The 18,994-nt window shown below is 44.1% G+C and overlaps 1 protein-coding gene across 2 annotated transcripts in view; it reads right to left on the bottom strand.

The window, feature by feature from the left end:
* Positions 1-77: 77 nt before the first annotated feature.
* The window catches only part of ACSBG2 (acyl-CoA synthetase bubblegum family member 2), a 28,588-nt gene continuing 9,671 nt past the window's right edge, over positions 78-18,994 (bottom strand). For both annotated transcript variants that reach the window (XM_006126801.5, XM_025186514.3), the window contains 9 exons: positions 17,917-17,997; positions 15,317-15,466; positions 10,073-10,249; positions 8,469-8,650; positions 7,729-7,962; positions 6,004-6,221; positions 4,605-4,744; positions 3,339-3,585; positions 78-1,975 (listed from right to left, as the gene is read on the bottom strand). In XM_006126801.5, the coding sequence (XP_006126863.2) occupies positions 1,896-1,975; positions 3,339-3,585; positions 4,605-4,744; positions 6,004-6,221; positions 7,729-7,962; positions 8,469-8,650; positions 10,073-10,249; positions 15,317-15,466; positions 17,917-17,997 (1,509 nt within the window). In that variant the 3' untranslated portion in view covers positions 78-1,895. The remainder of the gene's footprint in view (positions 1,976-3,338; positions 3,586-4,604; positions 4,745-6,003; positions 6,222-7,728; positions 7,963-8,468; positions 8,651-10,072; positions 10,250-15,316; positions 15,467-17,916; positions 17,998-18,994) is intronic.

The raw sequence follows: 18,994 nt of genomic DNA, 5'->3' as shown, positions 1-18,994 counted from the left end.
GTTAGTTCCTGAAAGCTGTGTGTCCAGTTAACCAAAACCCTTTAGCTAGAGACTGAAATGCAATTAAAGAGAGACAATTAAGTTTTCCAGGTGTTTATTAAGTATTCAGTAACAGAGTTCAGACATTTCACATTTGTCCCATGGAGAATAGTGATGAAACTAGTGATGAAATCAGTAAATGGTAGTTCATAAACTTAGATACATATGGAATCTTGATAATTCCAATTACGTAGTCACCTCCCACTTGTTACAAGTTCTCAATTTTTATAAGTGCTTTAACTTCCTTCCTGTAGCATTTTTTCCCTAGGCATCTTACAGATACTAGAGGTAACACAAGTGTTACTATGGCTTGAAAGTGATGAAGTCTGATAGACATTTAATCTGTGTTTCCTGAAGTATAACTCAGCATAATTGATGCTCTACAGAAATTTATTCATACACATTCTTCAAAACATGCATTTTAGGCATTAACAGAAGACATCAGTAACAAAAGTTTGAAAGTACAATGATTGCAGTTTTGTCCTTCAGAATCTCATACATTGTTTGCACATTTGTATTCATCTGATCATAAATAAGAAAACCTTAAAAACATGCAAGCTCCCTGAAACTTAGTTGGAGGTAGGCCTTCATATAATGAGATTTCTGCACAACTACTTTAATCCACTCGTTAAGAGGCAGGGATAACCAGCACTAGTTTAGTCCTCCAGGAACAGTTATGGCCTGTTCTGCTTATGGGCACCTTGCACAACCAGTTCACATCAGGCAATAGTTTACTATAAGCATCCATGGATTCGGTAACAGTGACTGACTTTTGTAGAGGGCCTGTAGTGCCAAACACTAAAGTTCTAGAAGTGCAGCAGACTTCAGAGATACCTTTTACACACATCCACCACCTCCCCTATAATAAATTAACCCTTTTGCTAGAAAAAGGGGGAGGAAAAACACAGTTCCTAGTTTTCTAATACATGCATTCTTTTCCTTTTCAAAAAAGCCATTCAATCCATTATTGTCCTAAGTGACAAAGACCTTTTCTCACCTACCCAAGTGTACTATGCATAAAATCCTAGAAGTTTAAACTTCGTGATTGTAGGACAACTGAGGAACAAGTCAGAAGGGGCAGTATTTTAATAGCTCTATCAGACTCTGCTTGCTGGAATGCTTTACACAGCACATGCACGATAGTTTCAATAAATTTATGGCTGTGATATCCCAACCAAAAAAGTCTTAAAAAAGCCAGTATTGCACAGACTATGAACCAAGTAAACAGTTTGGGGGAGGTTAGTTGACCCCCATTACTGCTGTAGAGAAGTCATTTACACGCTGTATGTGTATTATACCAAAAGCATCTTCCACCTTAGTTTTACACCTTGTGAAAATTCTCAAGTATTTCAGATTCTGTGTCTGTAGTTAAATCTACAGCTACAAAACCCACTGCTATTAAAAATTACCCCAGACCTAAAGTGTAACACTACAAGAAACCAAGGTTCCTGATTGGTTTTTTTTCCTGAAAATGAATATAAAAAACACAAACAAAGCTTTGATAAAATATAAGTTCTAGCATAGTTTTTCAAAAAAAAAATGCCATAGTGCAAAGTTTTAACTTTTGCTGAGATCGTGCCTGTATGATACACATCTGATGAGCTGATAATGGACATTAGAAAAAGTCCAAAGAGGGGAACAGTGTTAGCACAGCATTGCCAATAGCTGAAGTCAGGAATGTATTCACAGATTTCAGGGCTACATTTTTAAGCCTGGTTTATTTCAGATCCATTTAATCCTTCATTTGGAGTCGAAGCAATGAGCAGCACACACTTACACAGCAGAGGAAGAGCTGGAGAACTGTCGAGACATACAAAGTTCTAAAGTGATTTTGAAAGAGGTTTTGCTGATGTGGTTCACACATCAGTGTAGAACTGGTCTATTTGGTCTTTATACATCTTCATTACAACAGGCCTCTTCAGTTTCATGGTTGGACCTGCAAGGAGGGGAACAGCATTTTAATCAAGTCATTTATTCTACTTATAAGGCCAATTCCAAAAAGTTTAATCTTTTGGAGCAAGGCTGCCTGCTGACCTTGGAGAAAGGTTGCCCAACTCACTTCAGGTTGGCTCAAATATCCCTTAGGTGATTGTAGTTACCCATTTTGGATGGGGACAATCATTTATCAGTTACACATGCAAGTTGAAAGGCACAGGAAACATTGCTGCAAGAGGCACTCTATACAGGAGGAAAGTAGCAGCAAGACTGCCAGTGTCAGAGCAGAGGAACAAAGTTGGGTTAAGCCCTGGCTTCCTACACCAGCTAAGGTCCCAGGCTGTCCAGGGGCTCAAGTGACAAATGCTTTGTCTGGGGCTCTAGCCTATCCAGCCAGAGTCATTTGGAAGGCCAGGAGTTGAGGAACAACCTTTGGTGGCTGGGCACCAAAGGGAGGTTCACAGCAGCCCGAGGCAGCTCACTGCAATTCTCAAAGGAGTTTAGACTCTGGCACATTCTTTGAGGAGATGTTTAAATCTCAGTAATGGGTCAATGTTGTAACCTGGTCCCCTCACATGGTGCAATTAAGCAGCCATGCAGCCTACTTGTGCCCCTCAGGGAAAAGACCCAAATGACTGTCAAGTGGGAACAGGCACCAGAAATAATTAGTTCCAAGAAGTGCACATTTCTCTACTACTGGGAGATGGTCACTTGGAGGCCTGGATGTCAGTGTCCAAATCTTTGATTTGTTTTAACTGCTGTAGCAACTTATTGTTGCATCTACAACAGGGCACAGATAGTTTCCAGCAAGGCTTATTGGAGGTGAAGTGAAATATTCAACCCATCCTATTCTCCAAGTTCCACCCACAAGTCAGCCAGCATCTCCTTCCCTCACTCCTGCCAGTCAGCAACCTCAGCCTATTTCTTTGTTTCTTCACACAGATTTGCTGAATGCCAAGAGTGGCTGTTCAATCTACCCTGCTGACAGGCTCCTGCAGTTCCATTGCTTGAATGTCCAGCACAGTGAAACAAAATACAGGACTATGTAGCACTTTAAAGACTAACAAGATGGTTTATTAGATGATGAGCTTTATTAGAAGATGATGATCTAAAAAACCATCTTGTTAGTCTTTAAAGTGCTACATAGTCCTGTATTTTGTTTCAGCTACACCAGACTAACACGGCTACATCTCTATCACTATTCAGCACAGTGAAGTGAGTGAGTGTGACAGTTTAAGACTAACTTTGATATCATAATACACGCAAGAGATTGTGTTATATAGGACTTAAGCATTACATCTTCTCACTGCCCTTATTTGAAGCCAGATGACTTGCATTTGTTTCAACATGCAGTACCTACTTACCTAGCTGTCCACCAGCGATTGAGAAGTCCTTTTCTAGGAGGGCCCACTTCTGTATTTTCTGTGCATTTGAGGTTGCTTTCTCATTTACTGATGTAATTCCTTTCTGGATAGCTGCATAGACAGCTTTGTCTTTGCCACCTACAATGTCTGAGACTTTGGTAGCTTTGCTGCCTAATTTGAGGCAGTATGCTATGACATCTGGAGTAAGGTCATCTTCAGGTTCCCCTGTTTCTCCATCGACATTGCACTGTAAGGAAGAACAGAACAGCAACGTTACTTCACTTGCCCAACAGTTTCTTTTTTCTGGAGCATAATATATAACGTCTTCTACATTCACATTGTTATTTAACCCAGCAAACTTATTTTCTATTATCCTGGCTGATCCTAAGTTGACAGCCAGAAATCACATTATCTTGGTGCGACAATTTGCCAGTTCACTGAAGCCTGACTTGATTATGTTGAAATGAACCTCCCCCCTCCTCCACACCCATCTCGGCATCCTGAAAGCTATGTTCAGAACCTAGACTGCTCTCAGAGGTAGGTAAGGGATTTCTAGGACTATTTTGTTATCGCTACCATTGTAGCTAATGCTCTTTTCCCATTAGAGACATTTCTAGAGTTAAAGAAATTATTTGAATCCGGGAGAGGTAAAGCAGCACCATGTACTGACCGACAAGAATGCAGCTGGGCTTCACTATACTGGTTTATCACGTTCTTTGCCTAACAGCTCAGCACCTAATTATGGAGGACTGGGAACTGGCCTTCAGAAATCTAGAGCTCAATCTAGGGGAAATTTTAAATACAAAGCCATTTTCAGTAAAGAAGCTATAGCCTGTTACTGCTACAGAGGAAGAGGTTTGAGAAGGAAAGGGAGAACCAGATTTTTCCCCTGTTGTATCATACTGCTTCAATGTTCTCAACTTCTCCATCTCCCCATTGCGTGTACTTATTCAGCAAAATTAAAGGGGATGTTCTGCACCTATAACTAAACTATAGCTGGACTAAATATGAAGAGAGTAATTCTCATGTGCTTTTGGTCAGGTCCTTGTAATTCAAGGTTACAACTTTACATGCTATCGTGTTGCCTACAAATCTGTAGAACATTAGGTTTGTGAAATGCTCATTTTCAAGTGTTAAACCATGTCAAATCAGATTTGAAACTAACAAGCCCTCCTAACTCTTTATCCCAAGAATCTAGCCAGAATGGCTAAATCGGATAGCTAGAAAAATGAAACTATTTATCAGGAAATAATGAAAGAACCATACCTTCAGTGTTAGAAGCATAGAAAGAAATTTTGCCTTGTCTCCAATTAACATTAGATTACTAATGATGGGAACAGCTTCCTTTACAGCATCTTCAATTGGAACAGGAGGGATGTTCTCACCTCCAGCAGTAATGATGAGCTCTAGAACACAGGCATAACTATAAAAATGGGATTGGTCACTGCCATTTTAGCTTTGGTGTTTTTTGTGAAGCGCAGTTTCAGACACAAGATGACATGCACATTACAGCAATTGTACACTTTACAAGACAGCTGTCTGGCTAACTACCAAACAAGGATTTAACTCATCTCTAAAAAAGGGACTTTAGTAAAGCCATGCATGGGATATTCAAGTCTAAGTGAAGAACAGATTTGAAACTGCTCAAGAGGAATTATTCCCCCCACTAAAGGTGTGGGGGGGGCGGGGGGGGCGCAATAGGGGAGGAAAAAACAGGACTGAAGAAATTTAGTTATAGTTTGCTATGTAGTACATGGGGCCTTGAACATTTGTGACCCTTACCACCACTTATTGCTTTACTATTTAGATCTGCATATTGGAAGAGGGGGGCTTCCTCTCTGGGCAAGAGGGAACTAGCTGTTCCTTGGTATACAAGGAACAAAGTCTTAAGCCCAAAAGAGGGGCTGGGAAGAGAATAGTAATGGCAGAGGGGGCTGATTTGTGCTCTGATCTTGGGAAAAATTTACCCTTTTGAGAACCCAAGAGACACACCCAATGCACCCTATTTTAGCAGTGTTACCTTCCACTGCCAGAGCTCCCCTGCCCCATCCATATGTGGAAAATACTAAAATCTTCCCCTCCCAGCCTCCAAGTATGCCTGTGCTACTGACAGTACAAAGCTGAAAGGATCAATTTGCATTTCAACAGGACACTAGAACAAATGAATCTGATCTGCTTTTGTAACTGTCCTGTAGTAACCAATTTAAATATTGTCCTTCATAGCAAGGAACGTATACATGGGCTGCTCCCAGGAACTTCTTCACTTACAGTTAAGGTAGATGGACAGATATAGAGGAGTTAGCTATAAAAGCAAATGCTACCACAGCCAGCTGCAACTAGAAAAATTATTCTGCCAACCTAGATTCCCTCAAGTCAGTATGGCTAGCTATCATGTTGCTATAAAAGCCACTGGCTCTTTAACCCTCACCTTTGAAGTCTTGCTTTTCTGTTTGTTCTCTTGTCCTGCAGCATTCTTACACCAGATTTAGAATGCTGTACAACTTTTAGCACATCACCTTAAGACCATGCTGGGTCATAAGTGGTGTAACTGCTCAGAGGTACTAACTACATACCAAGTCAAAGAAACCTACTTTGCTTGCAAGATTTAAGTGTTGATGGTATAGGGTGGTATAGATGGACAATGCAAACCAAAGATGAGGCATACCTTTAATTCTTCCAGTGATGTAGAGGAATCCATTCTTGTCATGCTTGCCAAGATCACCTGAATGTAGCCAGCCTTCTTCATCAATTGCCTCTTTGGTTTTATCCTCCATGTTCAAATAGCCCATAAAGATGTGTCTTCCAGAGAAGCAGATCTCTCCACTGCCATCACTGTCTGGCTTGTAAATCATTGTCCGGCAGCCTGTAACTTCCTTTCCACAGCTAAAACAGGGACACACACGCCTTAAGATTCAGTATGCGAAACAGCTAGGACTGCCAAAGCTTAGATTCTAAACTGGTACCACTTTTAAAGTAAAGCATTTCCACAAAGCCATGAGACATACTCCAGCTGGAGTCAAATTAATCCCTTGCCAAAAAGAGATGCTTCTAAGCGGTCAGTGTAGTGAGATCTAAAAAGGATCCAACATTAAGCATCGAGATTAATGCCTACTAGAAATTGACACCAAATCCACACTAGGAAATAAAATCAGTAGAACTGTTGCTCGGGGTATGAAAAATCCAGACCTGTGAGCAAAGGCATTAACACACAAACCTAGCCCGCAGTGTAGGTTGATAAGAATTCTGCTGTTGACCTAGCTACCACATTTTGGCAAAATGGACTACCTATACTGATGGGCAAAGCCCTCCCATTGGCACAGATAGGGGCTTCCATTGGCTGCTGCAATGCTTCGAGTGGAAATCTGCCCTTGGTGTTTTCAGAATATTGTTCTGAAACCGGGATCTTGAAACCGGAAACCCTGAAGAGGATCCCAACCTCAGTTTAATGGGTTGCCAAGGCTTGTGTTGGCCCTGGGCCCCAGCAAGTCCAAAGAAAGGCCAAACCCCCACAGCCCTGTCATGGTGCAATGAAGTTTGAGAAACACGGTTCTAGAATGCTTGAGGTTTAGTCAACTGTATTGCAGTGAAGGTATTTATTCCAACACACAGGTCACCCTACCTTCTATTTCAATCTGGTATCTTCACGTTGATCTCTTAAGTTACTGGAGATATTAAAATATTGATTGTGTAGGGCCATCTCTACCAATGCTGGTGCCCTATACAGCCCACCAGTCACACCCTCTTGCCCCATGGACGGATCCACTCTATGGGTTGGAGCTGGGGGCAAAAGCAGGGCAGGGAGGCTGGCTTATCTGTAGCCTCAGGAACGCAGGCAGGGGGCATGGGTGGCAGTGAGCAGCACTAGGACTCAGGAGAAGCAGTCCATAGCAGTGCAGCCGGCCAGACAGAAGCAGCACTTTGAAGAGAAGCAGCAGTTTCACCTCCAGCTACTGGCTGATCCTTGCTCCTTTGGCCCAAACTTATGCTGCTTGCTGCCACCTGGTGAGCAGGGTCTGGCCAGGGTCGTGGCTCTGGTGAGCAGCCCATTAGGCAGCACCCAGTTATATAGGGCACCATGAAATGTGAAGTGATTTGGTGCCTCAAATAGCTGCATGTTATTTTGAGTATCAGTAGGGATAGCCCTGGGGTGCGGCAGTAGAAATCATGAGAAACAAAAAAGTTCCACCTTTCCCATTTCTCAACCTCATGGCTGAAGTAAGCTTGTTCTTTACTGGTGCTAGCTTGATACAGACAGAAGGAAGGGAGCTGCCTGTCTCAGTCAAGGACAGCAGTGACTTAAGTGGTGAGTTGACTTCTGGTGAGATAAGCACCGAACATTTTCTAGGTAAGAGTCGGCTATCTAGTTTCTCTGCACAGTGATAATACATACCTAGTGATCATGAATGTTTCTGGAAGAGAGACTGTATGAGGTCCCGAGCTCTCACTCATGCCATACAACTCATACACGGGAATGTCAAGACTCAGGAAAAATTCCAGAGTCTCTTTAGTAATTGGGGCAGCTCCAGTGTAGCATTTTGTGCATCGATCCAATCCAAGACCCTTCCGAACTTTTTTATACACCAACTGCCTGGCTAGACGGAAGTTCACTGGGAGTTCAGAAGACCTTTAAGGGAAGGATTGAAAGAGGCAAGTTAGTATATCAAGATCTGATTGGAATCTTGTCCTCCTAGAGGGTCGTGCTTCTACTTTGATTCAGAGGAAGATGCTTTTAGTTTTCTCCTACAGACCACAAATGAAAAAATGTAAGATGCAGGATTCAGTCTGATAGCACCCTAGTACAGTGGTGCTCACCCTTTTTTCATTCATGACCCCCAGAGCCAGAGAAATTTTTGTTGAGTCCCCCCCCCCCCAAAAAAGTGCATGCACTGGGAACATTTTTTGCAGCCCCCTTAATTTTAATCACTGGTCCGCCCCCGTCACATCCCCCTGCTGCATGCATGTCCAGCGCTGAGCTGGGAAAAGAAAATGCTAACCGGCCCAAAGCACTGCAACCCCCCAGGAAGACAGCTATGACCCCCCACGGGTTGCACCCTGATGCCTTAGCACGTCACGTGCTGATCTGCTATTAGGATTTACAAGCTGCATTTAAGTAGTTTAAAACACACTTACCCCTTCATCCGTTTCAGGTTAGTTTGTAATCCTACTTCTTTAGCCCATGCTGCCACTTTTCTTCTGAGTGCAGAGGATTTTGCACCCACAGATTTCATTTTTTCTTCCATTTTCTCCCAAACACGGGGGACTCCCATAAAAGCTGTTGGTCTCACTTCCCGTAAGGTGTCTACTAAGCTGCCCTAAGTGAAGTGGAATTTTAAAATTTTAAAGCCACTTTTGGAAGAAAATCTAGACTAACTAGAAACAAAAAGCCACCGATGTATTGAATCAGGACTGATTGCTAATGAGTATCGTATGCCATTCCTACAGTATACTCCTATCTTCATCTGGCCTCCAAGTAACCAGATCTGGTCCGTGACCCAGTGGGAGCTTCAGCCAGGCTCCCTACCTGCCCTATCTCCCTGCACATTGCTCAGAGAAGCCACTGCAAATCTGGGAGGACAAGGGAGAGGCTTTGTGCACTTCCCCTTCTCTAGCACAATCTTGCAGCTCCCATTGGCTGAAAGCCAGCCAATGAGAGCTGCCTGTTCACAGCCGTTAGCACCCAAAAAGTCTCTCCTCCTGGGTTCACAGCATTCAGAGCAGCGCACACAGTTCTCAGAGCTACTTTGAGCTGTGTTCTGGGACATAGAAGGCAGGGAACCTGGCCGAGGAACATTCTGGGCTGCTGGCTGGGAGTTGCGTAGGTAAGCACCTCCTGTCTAGAGCCTGCTTCTGGCACCCCAGCCCCTCCTTTCCTCCCTCAACCCATTATCTCCTCTCTCCCACACCCTTACCCCCTCCCAGACTCTGCACCCTTTCCTCCAGGTCAGAATCCTCTCCTGCACCCTAATCCCTTACCCCAAGCTCCCTTCTGCACCCAACCTCCATTAATTTTATGGAAGAGTGTGGCCCTCAACCACTTGTCAAATTCTTGGAACACCCCTGCTGTAGTACCACTACATTGTGGACTCCAGATTAGTATCAAGTATCACTCCCCAGTTAAAACTAGGTGCCCCCAGAAACAAGCCTCATGTTCAAACTGTCTAGCCTTAAAATATTCTCACTAGCTCCCCTGCCTTTTTATATCATTAGCAGTGTGAAGATGCTTGCTTTTTGAGAGCTAGTCCCAAACTTTGAAAAGCAAAGGCCAGTGAACATTCACACCCCTTGCTTTGACTCCAGATTCCTGTGTGCTCACTATGCATCGGGCAAATCACCTGGCCATTCATGTCAAGAGAGGGATTTTTCCCCATGGTGACATTTGGGAGTATGGCCATTGCACAACCCAGTTATTAAGAAGGGAAGTCGAAGAGTACAGTGTCTAAAATATTATACAAGGACCCAATATAGTCATATAGATTCAAGTGCAGGCATTTTCTGTCCTTGTACTACACAGAGCAAAAAGGTGACTAGCATCTCTGGCATCTGTTTAAATAACTTTAGAGGGTCTTCGGTCACAAAACAGGTGTAATTTACTAGAACTTGAATAAGTGGAATCGGGATGGTCTGCTTTGTACATGGCCAGCCTACTTTGTCTTATAACACAAGGCTATTATCTCAAAGGGGCTATGCAGGGGTTACTGTCTATAAGCATAGAGCTTAAGTAGCATGATTTTTACCTTCAGTGCATCTGGTCGAGCAAAGAAAACTTGTGCACCAAATGCTATTGGCAGCCAAATATCAATCATTTGAGCAGCAATATGACTCAGGGGAAGGTAGCTGATCACCAGCTCCTGTTGTTCTGGACCTTCTGTTAGACGTACGTAGCGCCCTGCTGATAATGCAGTCCAAGTAATCTGAAAGCAGAAGCACCTCATGGTTACCATGTACGCTAGCAATTCTGAACAAGTTTGCAAGGTACACATAATGCTGAGGTCATGTAATGTTATGAACTGGGAAGTAGCTTTTAAAAAAAAAAATCAACTTAACACTTCATTTTACTTTGAAGTTCACCTTTTTCAAACTAGCTAAAGGGACCAGGAAATTTAACTTGGAGAACAAATGGGCCTTATCAGTCAGTTACCTGCTTAAGCAAAATACAGGACTATGTAGCACTTTAAAGATTAACAAGATGCTTTATTAGATGAGCTTTTGTGGGCCAGACCCACTTCCTCAGATCAAATAGTGGAAGAAAATAGTCACAACCATATATTTGATCTGAGGAAGTGGGTCTGGCCCACGAAACCTCATCATCTAATAAACCATCTTGTTAGTCCTGTATTTTGTTTCAGCTACACCAGACTAATACAGCTACATTTCTATCACTATTTTACCTGCTTAAGACTTCAATAAAATAGATCCAAGGCCAGAAAGATTAGATGATCAGTGGTCCAATCTCCTGTATAACAAGCCATAGAACTCCCAAAATAAATTTTTAACTATAGTTTTGTTCCTCCCTAAAAAGATCTGATTTTAATTTTAGTTGCCACTGTTTAAAAAAAAAAATCTATGGCCCTTGGCAAGTTGTTCCAATGATTATTTGCCCTCTTAAAAAAAAGTTTGTCTAGTCTGAAAATATCTAGGTTTAATTTATAGGCATTGGCTCTTCAAATCTAGCAGACAAAGGTATAACAAGATCCAACCAAGATGTGTAAGCTGCCCAAGGCACCCCTTAACCCTCTTTGTGAGGCTAATTAGACAGTGTTCCTTGGGTGGTATATCCAAGGAAGACTATGGTGTTACAATGCTGAGAATCATGGTGCCTAACTTTTAAGGCATCTAGAAATCTGCAGAAAGACACAGATCCATAATGCTAAGACAGGCACCAAGCTTCCCCTATAGCACAAATGCAGACAGATAAGCACTAGAGATTTTAAGTGTTTTTGTAAACTTGTAACCACTGATGTTCACATGCAGCGGGAGGCAGCTCCACAGGAGCTGGTGTGGGCAGGAAGCCAGCTTTTAAGCTGGTTCCCTGCAACCACTGACTTCTGTGGAGTTGCCTCTCCTGTGTGGCCTCTGTATCAGAAGCAGCATGTGGGAGGGGTAAGAAGGTGTGCATGCTTGCAGGGAACAAGATTAAAAGCAGGCTCCCTACATGCACCGGATAGAAACAGGGAAGGGATTTTGCATGTAAGTGTATTCGTTTAACAGTATCACATCTAATAGGTACCTAAGGATATGATCCACAAAAGCCACGTTGGATGGGAAGCAGTGTTCCCTGTAAGCTGAGTGGTCAGCCAGGAGAGGTCCTTGTGCCTTGGTACCTGTAACTAACTTTTCCATCCATGTGAGAATAAGTTGAGGGAACACTGGTAGGAAGCCCACCAAGACAGCCAGTAGGATATGCTGACCAGAGGAGGTATAACTTAAGGTGAGTTTTTTAGCCTTGGTCCACATTAGGGCTTTATTCCAAAATAACCCCACTTAGGTTGAATTTATAACCAGAGCATCCACACTAACTAGCCCACTATTTCAAAATAAGAGACTGCTTATTTTTAAATGTGCCCTCCAGCTTCTCGGGAGGAAAATGCGCTAATTTCAAAATAATTATTTTGACATCCATTGACACCTCCCTCCCCCTCAAGCAAACACATCTGAGATCGGGGTCTGAACAAGTTTAGTGGCTAAAAGTCTGTTCTCAGTTGAGAGTCGCTGTCTAGGACTTAGACATCCAGATGGAAGCAGCAGTGCACCTGTCAAGACTATGAAACATAGGTGCCGAGGGAACTTTTATCCTGAATAAGAAGCTTAAGTGTAAGTTTCAGCACCTGCAAGAAGTTGAACAAGTGGGACTGACTCAGCGTGAGATCCAGAAAACTACTCAAATACCTAACCCTTCCCTATAAGGCATGTCTTACAATCCTTTAAATCTTTATCTGGGCTCACTTGCAAACCTCTCCAATTTATTTTTGAATTGTGGACATAGCAGTTCAGCCACAGCCATAGTAGTGACTCATTAAAAAAAAACCCTCTAATCCTACAAGATTCTCCCATTTATACACCTGGGCTACGTCTAGACTGGCATGATTTTCCGCAAATGCTTTTAACAGAAACATTTTTCCGTTAAAAGCATTTGCGGAAAAGAGCATCTAGATTGGCACGGACGCTTTTCCGCAAAAGCACTTTTTGCGGAAAAGCGTCCGTGCCACTCTAGACGCGATTAGGCGCAAGAAAGCCCCGATCGCTATTTTCGTGATTGGGGCTTTTTAGCGCAAAATACTGCATTGTCTACACTGGCCCTCTTGCAAAAGCATTTACGCAAGAGGGCTTTTGCCCAAACGGGAGCAGCATAGTATTTCCGCAAGAACACTGACAATCTTACATGAGATCGTCAGTGTTCTTGTGGAAATTCAAGCAGCCAGTTTAGACAGCTGGCAAGTTTTTTCCACAAATCAGCTGCTTTTGTGGAAAAACTTGCCAGTCTAGACGCAGCTCCAGGGACTGCTTGAGCCTTCCAGCTGATGACCCTGGGAAGCAGTGTCAAGGTGAAGAGCGTATTCCATCCTGTATTATGGCCTCCTTTGTTCTTAAGTGTATGTTTCCAGTATTAGGAGGCTGAGTATTTGAAAGGGGTGACTGAAGACATGTAATTTATACTCTGGGGAAGTGGAAAAGAAAAAGAAATTTCTCATGAGCAGTGATGGAAATACCTGCCCATAAGAGGGCAGTCTTGTACCTTTTCTTTAGCCAACTTCAAACACACTATTGGCTAGATCATGGGCTCCTAAACTGGGGGGAATGAAGAAATTCCAGGGGGGGGGGGGGGGGGCAAGGCAACCAAGGCCCCCCCCCCCCCAGTCAATCTTCTCCCCCTAAGTTTTGCTGCTTTTTTTTTTTTCAGCCCGGTCAGTTTTTTGCTCAACAAGTTTTGCTGCTGCAAGGGGGGGGGGGGGGGGGGGGGAAGAGAGAGAGAGAATGAGCATTAGACCTACCATGGCATCTGTTTTGTATTAGTGGCATTTCTTAAAGTGGCCCACAGATCCAGCGAGAGCTACCACCAGGCTGTTCTGGTGCATTTATTTACAGGCTCCATAGCTGCAGAGCCTCACTGCTACCATTGGCTGCAGAGCTGGTAAGAACCACAGTGGCCTGGTAGGAGCTCTCAGAATGGATCCATGGGCCACTTTAAGAAACACTAGCCTAAAGTAACTATCTGGGAGATTGCTACAGTCCCAGATTTTGTACCCTTAGAGCTTAAGTTGCATGAGTTTGCAGAAGATGGAGTCAACCACAAACCCAGCCTGTCCAATGCTTTTGGAGTTTGGCTAAAGCATTGATATTAGGAAAAGCTGCTGATTTGCAGCATTCTGCTTTTTAGAGGCCAACAGATTAACTAGCTGAACAAAGTATGCCTAGAAGCATCTCAAATGTTTTAACATCTTTGCTGGTAGAGTAGACTCAGTCCTCATAAGATGTGTTAGACAGCATGATGCTAGGGAAACAAGCTATGCAAAGCTATTTCCAGACATTCCTCTCCATGACTGCCTCTGCATAGAGGTGATGGATTAGTGGCACTGACATCCCACTTCATGGAACTTGAGGGTTTTAGTCTAATTTCATTAAACAGCCAGGGTTGGTCTTTCTTCCTCCATTCTATAGATGGGAAGGGCAGGAAATTATACTGATCGTGGCAATTGCTTTGACATCTAATGGAGAGCTAAGAGCTAATTATTAGAACCAACAACACACAGTAGGGCAGGGGTTCTCAAACTGATACAATGACCCCCTAAAATACTAAATGAGTTTGTGAGACCCTTCCCCTCCCAGCCCTGGGTCACTTCTTCCCCACTTCTCAGACTGCTTGCCCTCCTGCAGTTCCTTCAAGGCATTTGCAGTCCTCAACGCCCTTCCCCCTGGGGAGGGACCCCCCCCCCCATCTTTCTCCTGTGCCTCTTCTGCTCTGTGTCCCTTTGGTCCCCCTGTCCTCCCCCGAGCCTTCTCCTCTGACGTGCCCTTATTTACCGCCGGGCCCACTGCCCCAACCCAATCCCCCAGCCCGCTGCCTGAGGGACCCTGCCCTCTCCCAGCTGGGGAAGTGTTGGGTCACCTGGCAAGCCGGCCTCACTCTCCCAGACACCTTGCCTCCTCCTGCAGCTGAGCCACGCTCTTAGGAGTCCTGCAGCCCTGGCCACGCTGAGCGGCTTGCTGGCAGCTGCCTTCCGCCACCCTGCCACTCTTTGCAGCCCAGGGAAGAGGGGTCACAAGTGAAAAGCCAAATCCAGCTTCAACCCCCTTCTAAGTTGCTTGCGACCCCCCAGGGTCAAGACCCACAGTTTGAGAAATGCTGCGGTAGGGCCCAAATTCACAAGAAACCTAGCAGCAGTTTCAGTGCCCTGATCTGCTTATGGGAGAGCACTGGCCTTGAAGTTAGTCTGTCACTATGTACAAAGTGATGATCTCTAATTTTGACAATAAATTTAATACTTCTTTTCCTAGATAGCTTTGACCAAACTGTGGGTGCTTTGGATTTACAGGGAGTACTCCCACAAATAAGCTATGCACTTGTGCAGCCGCTCAAGAGATTCAAATGCCACCCAACTGATTACTAGAGCTCCCATAGCTAGGTTTTGTTTATGGTTGTGCACATTTGCACATGCTCTGGGGCACAATTTATTCTTCACATGGATGGAAGAGATTAGAAAAAACATTACTTGTAGGACATTACTTCTGGTCAGAGTGAGGCAAATGTTAATGATTTTGCCAAATACTGCTTAAACAAACAAACAAAAACAAAAAGCCAAAAAAAGTCTTGAATAGGAAACCATTCCAAAGTTTGAAAAAAAATTCATTTAGTTGAAATATTTTGGCTAGACCCATTCTTCTAGTCTCAACACTACTTAAAATAGTGCATCCCAGAGAAATCTGAAGTCCCATTGCAGTTTGGCTTTTTATTTTTATTACTTGTAGGCAAGAATACTTACATTATCATGACTGAGCATAACTCCCTTTGGCTGTCCAGTTGTTCCTGAGGTATATATCAGTGTACAGCATTGATTAGGCTTCTGGGAATCAATAATTGTATCAAGCTGGGAATCTGGAATGTCACGGCCAAGGCTCATAAATTCACTCCACTGCATTAAAAAAGTAAAGAGCTTGGTCAAGTTTACATCTTCCACATATACAACAAAGTGATCTGGAAGGAACGTGGGAGGGGATTTAAACTGGTGAGGACCAAGGTTCCCTCTAAGGTACACACCAAAAATTTCAGTCCCACTCACCTCCTCAGCAGAGCTATGTAGTCACAGCCCCAGCTGCCCCACCCCAGGAACAGCTGGGTAACCATGACATGGCAGCTGGGAGCTGGCACCTGGGCCATGGTACTTATATAAAAAAAAAAAAAAATAGTACCACGGCCCCTGCTACAGTCCCAGCCTTAGCAGCCGTGGACCAGGTGCTCCTGGGGGACAGTACAATTTTTATACAGTACAGTCCTACCCTTAGCCACACTCCCTAGAGCAGCTGGGGCCCCAGCTGCATGGCAGGTGGCTGCCCCATATTCTGGGACTGCTACTGGGGCCATGGTGTAGCTGCTCCTGAGCCAGGGAAGTGGTGCTAAAAATAGCACCAGGGCCCTAACCTGGATGCAGCCATCACAGCCCATGCGGAGTGTGGGAGTCCTGGGATGCAGCTGATCTGCTGGGGAGAGTCTGAGTGTGAGGAGGAAGGATCAGTGTTGTGGGGGCAATGCTTTGGCAGCCTGGGGGCTGCTCTGGCAGCCTGGGCTGCATAGCAGGGGGATGCCTGGTGTGCCACAGCTGGAGCTGGCCCGCAGTGAGGCTGTGCACTCATGCGCCAGTATTGACGACATGTACGCAAAGACAAGACTCACTCTGCTCAGATGGAAAAAAAATCTTAAGAGGGAACACTGGCAAAGACCATGATTGAAATCTCCCTGGAAAAAACAGTTTTAGACCCTTATTTATAGCCTCACTTAATACATGAAGATCTTTCCATCAAGAAATCACTTAAATTACAATCCACTGTAAAAGCTGTGAGGGGGAAGAGAAGTGGCACCAATACAATGATTTTACTCTGCGGACACGTAGAGAAAACAGACATGTTTTGGAGAAGGAGTCGTTTTAATGAAGCTCCCTGGGCTGGTAGTGATTCATTCACTGAGTCTTACCTGCATATCAATGGCTTGTTTTAAGAAAGTGGACTAGAACATCTGCAAGAAACCATTTCTGTGCTTAATTAGCAAGGCTCTCTCTCCTGCTATCCTGGAGGGCCAAAGAACCTACTTCTCCATGGCTTTTATTTTTGGATGTAATGACTATACCCACCCTACACAGCTGTAGAGTTATCCTGCTCCATCTCCATCTATTTGTGTAGAAATATAAGCAAACTTTCCCCACCCCAAAAAAGTGTTCCCTAGAGAGCAAAATCTAGAAGAAGCTTCCACGGGGGTGAGCCATGAGAAATAGCAGTGATACTGCTCTTGCACTGCTCCCCATCCCCTCACTTCAAAGAGGGATTCTTTAAGTGTTCTTGATTGGAAGACCAGACTTGTTTCCAGAAATGGCTTCAGCAGACCCTCACAATTGAGGGAATTGCTATTCATGGATGTCTCCCACTGCCTCACTGCACCCTGACCCCTGCTGTGGGGAGCTCTCTGCTGCAAGCTCCACGTGAGGGCCAGGCTCCCAGTATTCACCATTTACAATGGTGCCAAGAAAACACCACCACAAACGGTGAGATTTTATTGTATAACAGGAAGTGTTACTGCCCTTATTTTTCTAATCCTGAGAAAGTTATGACTCTAAAACTGGAAAGCTCTATAGTGCCATATATACCTGAAGTGGTATAGCAGCTGCTAATTTACTTATATTTCTCCCTTAGGCTTTGTCTACAGTGCATGGTTTTTGCACAAGAAGCTTTTTGCAGAAGAGATCTTCCACAAAAGCTTGTGCAAGAGCATGTCCACACCTCAAAAGCACATTGCAAAAGTGACGTGCTTTTGCACAAGAGCATCCACACTGCATGGACACTCTTGTGCAAGAAAGTGCTGATGGTCATTCACACAATGCCCATCAGAGCACCTGTGCTTTTTGATAGGCTCTTTTTGTGCAAGAAACCCCTGTTGAGCGTCCACACCTTTTTGCACAAGAGTTCTTGTGCAAAAAGGAGTTGTCTTGTAGAAGGAGGTATACCTACACTGCAAAAAGCCCTCTGTTCTGTCGATTGACTGTAGATCTTCTTGTGCAAAAATGCGCTTGACGCATGAGTGCTCTGCAGATTTTTGCTCAAAAAAACTGTAGTGTAGACATAGCCTTACTGTATGGAGTCAGAGTAGGGTGTGAACCTAGAATCTTCAGCAAGTGCCATTTATGCCTGCCTGGTGGCAGCAATTGATTATCCTTCAAGCATGGGGTATCTTGCCAGTATTACTCTTTACGGGTGCATATCATGTGTGTAGTTGCAACACCATAAAGTATACCTAGTTATCTGGGAGCAGAGTTATTTGGGAGCATTTGCAATATGAAAGCAATACCCCAAGTGTTACTTATACAACATTACTCACAGTGTAGAGATTTGGTCTTTTCTCCTTAAGCTCGTCATTGTACTGAATGATTGCTTTCAGAAGAGGGAGCTTGTGCTGAACCTGTAATAAAAGCAGCAGATAGAGTAAATTAGTATTTCTTACATACTTCAAGCTGGAGACTTAAGATAGCAGCTTCATCCACAATTGAAAACGCAGCCACCTTTACAGTGGAGAGTATTAATGCTTTTTAAATTAGACTCCAGTAGGATTCATGTACTATGGGAGGAATTTCAGGTAAACAGAAAGTAAGTATCCAGACTGACATTTTACAGAACCCATGATGGTATTTGTAGTGATGCTACATTTTTGCCTGTAGTATTCTGTGGTTTTAGAGATTTGACTGAATGTTTACTTCAACTTCCCTTTCAACATTGATTCGGCTACAAGCTTGTAGCCAGACACAAACCCCATCTTGTTTTTCCATGAACCCCATCTTGTTCCCCGCCCCCAGAGAGCAAGAGAAAGGCAGTCAGCCTTTGATGCCCTGGGAACGCAGGTGTGCTGCCTGTCCCTGACTCTACCATAAACAGAAACCAGACAGTAAATGGGCTAGCTTACGACCCGGGGCCTCCCGTCACCCTGATGGCTAGTACCAGTAATTGACACGCCTGCACTGTCCCAGGAGAGGAATCTTCGCCCATCACATACCAGAGGTGCCCATTGTCTGCATTTTCCCAGGTGTAAATTATGCTTTGCACCCTTCGTGGGAAATTTGGCATTCAAAGCCATTTTTCCTAATTGGCCACTTGAGACCAGGAAGAAGCCTACATGACCCAAGGGGTATAAGAGAGGTTCAGCAGCCCACCCCATTTGAGCTCCAATCATCTATACCTGCTGGCAGGTATTGATTGTCTCCCGAGGTCTGTGGGACGCCCAACCTCGCCCTACTTCTTCCCGAGGGATTGAGAGAAAGACGCTGGCCACGCCAAGTCTGGAACGCAGGGGTGAGAATATGTACCTGCTATGTGTCTATTTTGCATGCATTTAATAAGAGCTCAGAGAACCAAAAGGGTTTCATGGTACCTGTAAGTGACTTATTAGTGTAATTTCTGTCCTG

This window comes from Pelodiscus sinensis, chromosome 32 (genome assembly GCF_052426305.1).
Source record: "Pelodiscus sinensis isolate ZL-2025 chromosome 32, ASM5242630v1, whole genome shotgun sequence".
In the NCBI taxonomy this organism is placed as follows: domain Eukaryota; kingdom Metazoa; phylum Chordata; order Testudines; family Trionychidae; genus Pelodiscus; species Pelodiscus sinensis.
Note: the sequence above shows the minus strand (reverse complement) of the source record. Positions and strands in the feature narration are given on the sequence as shown.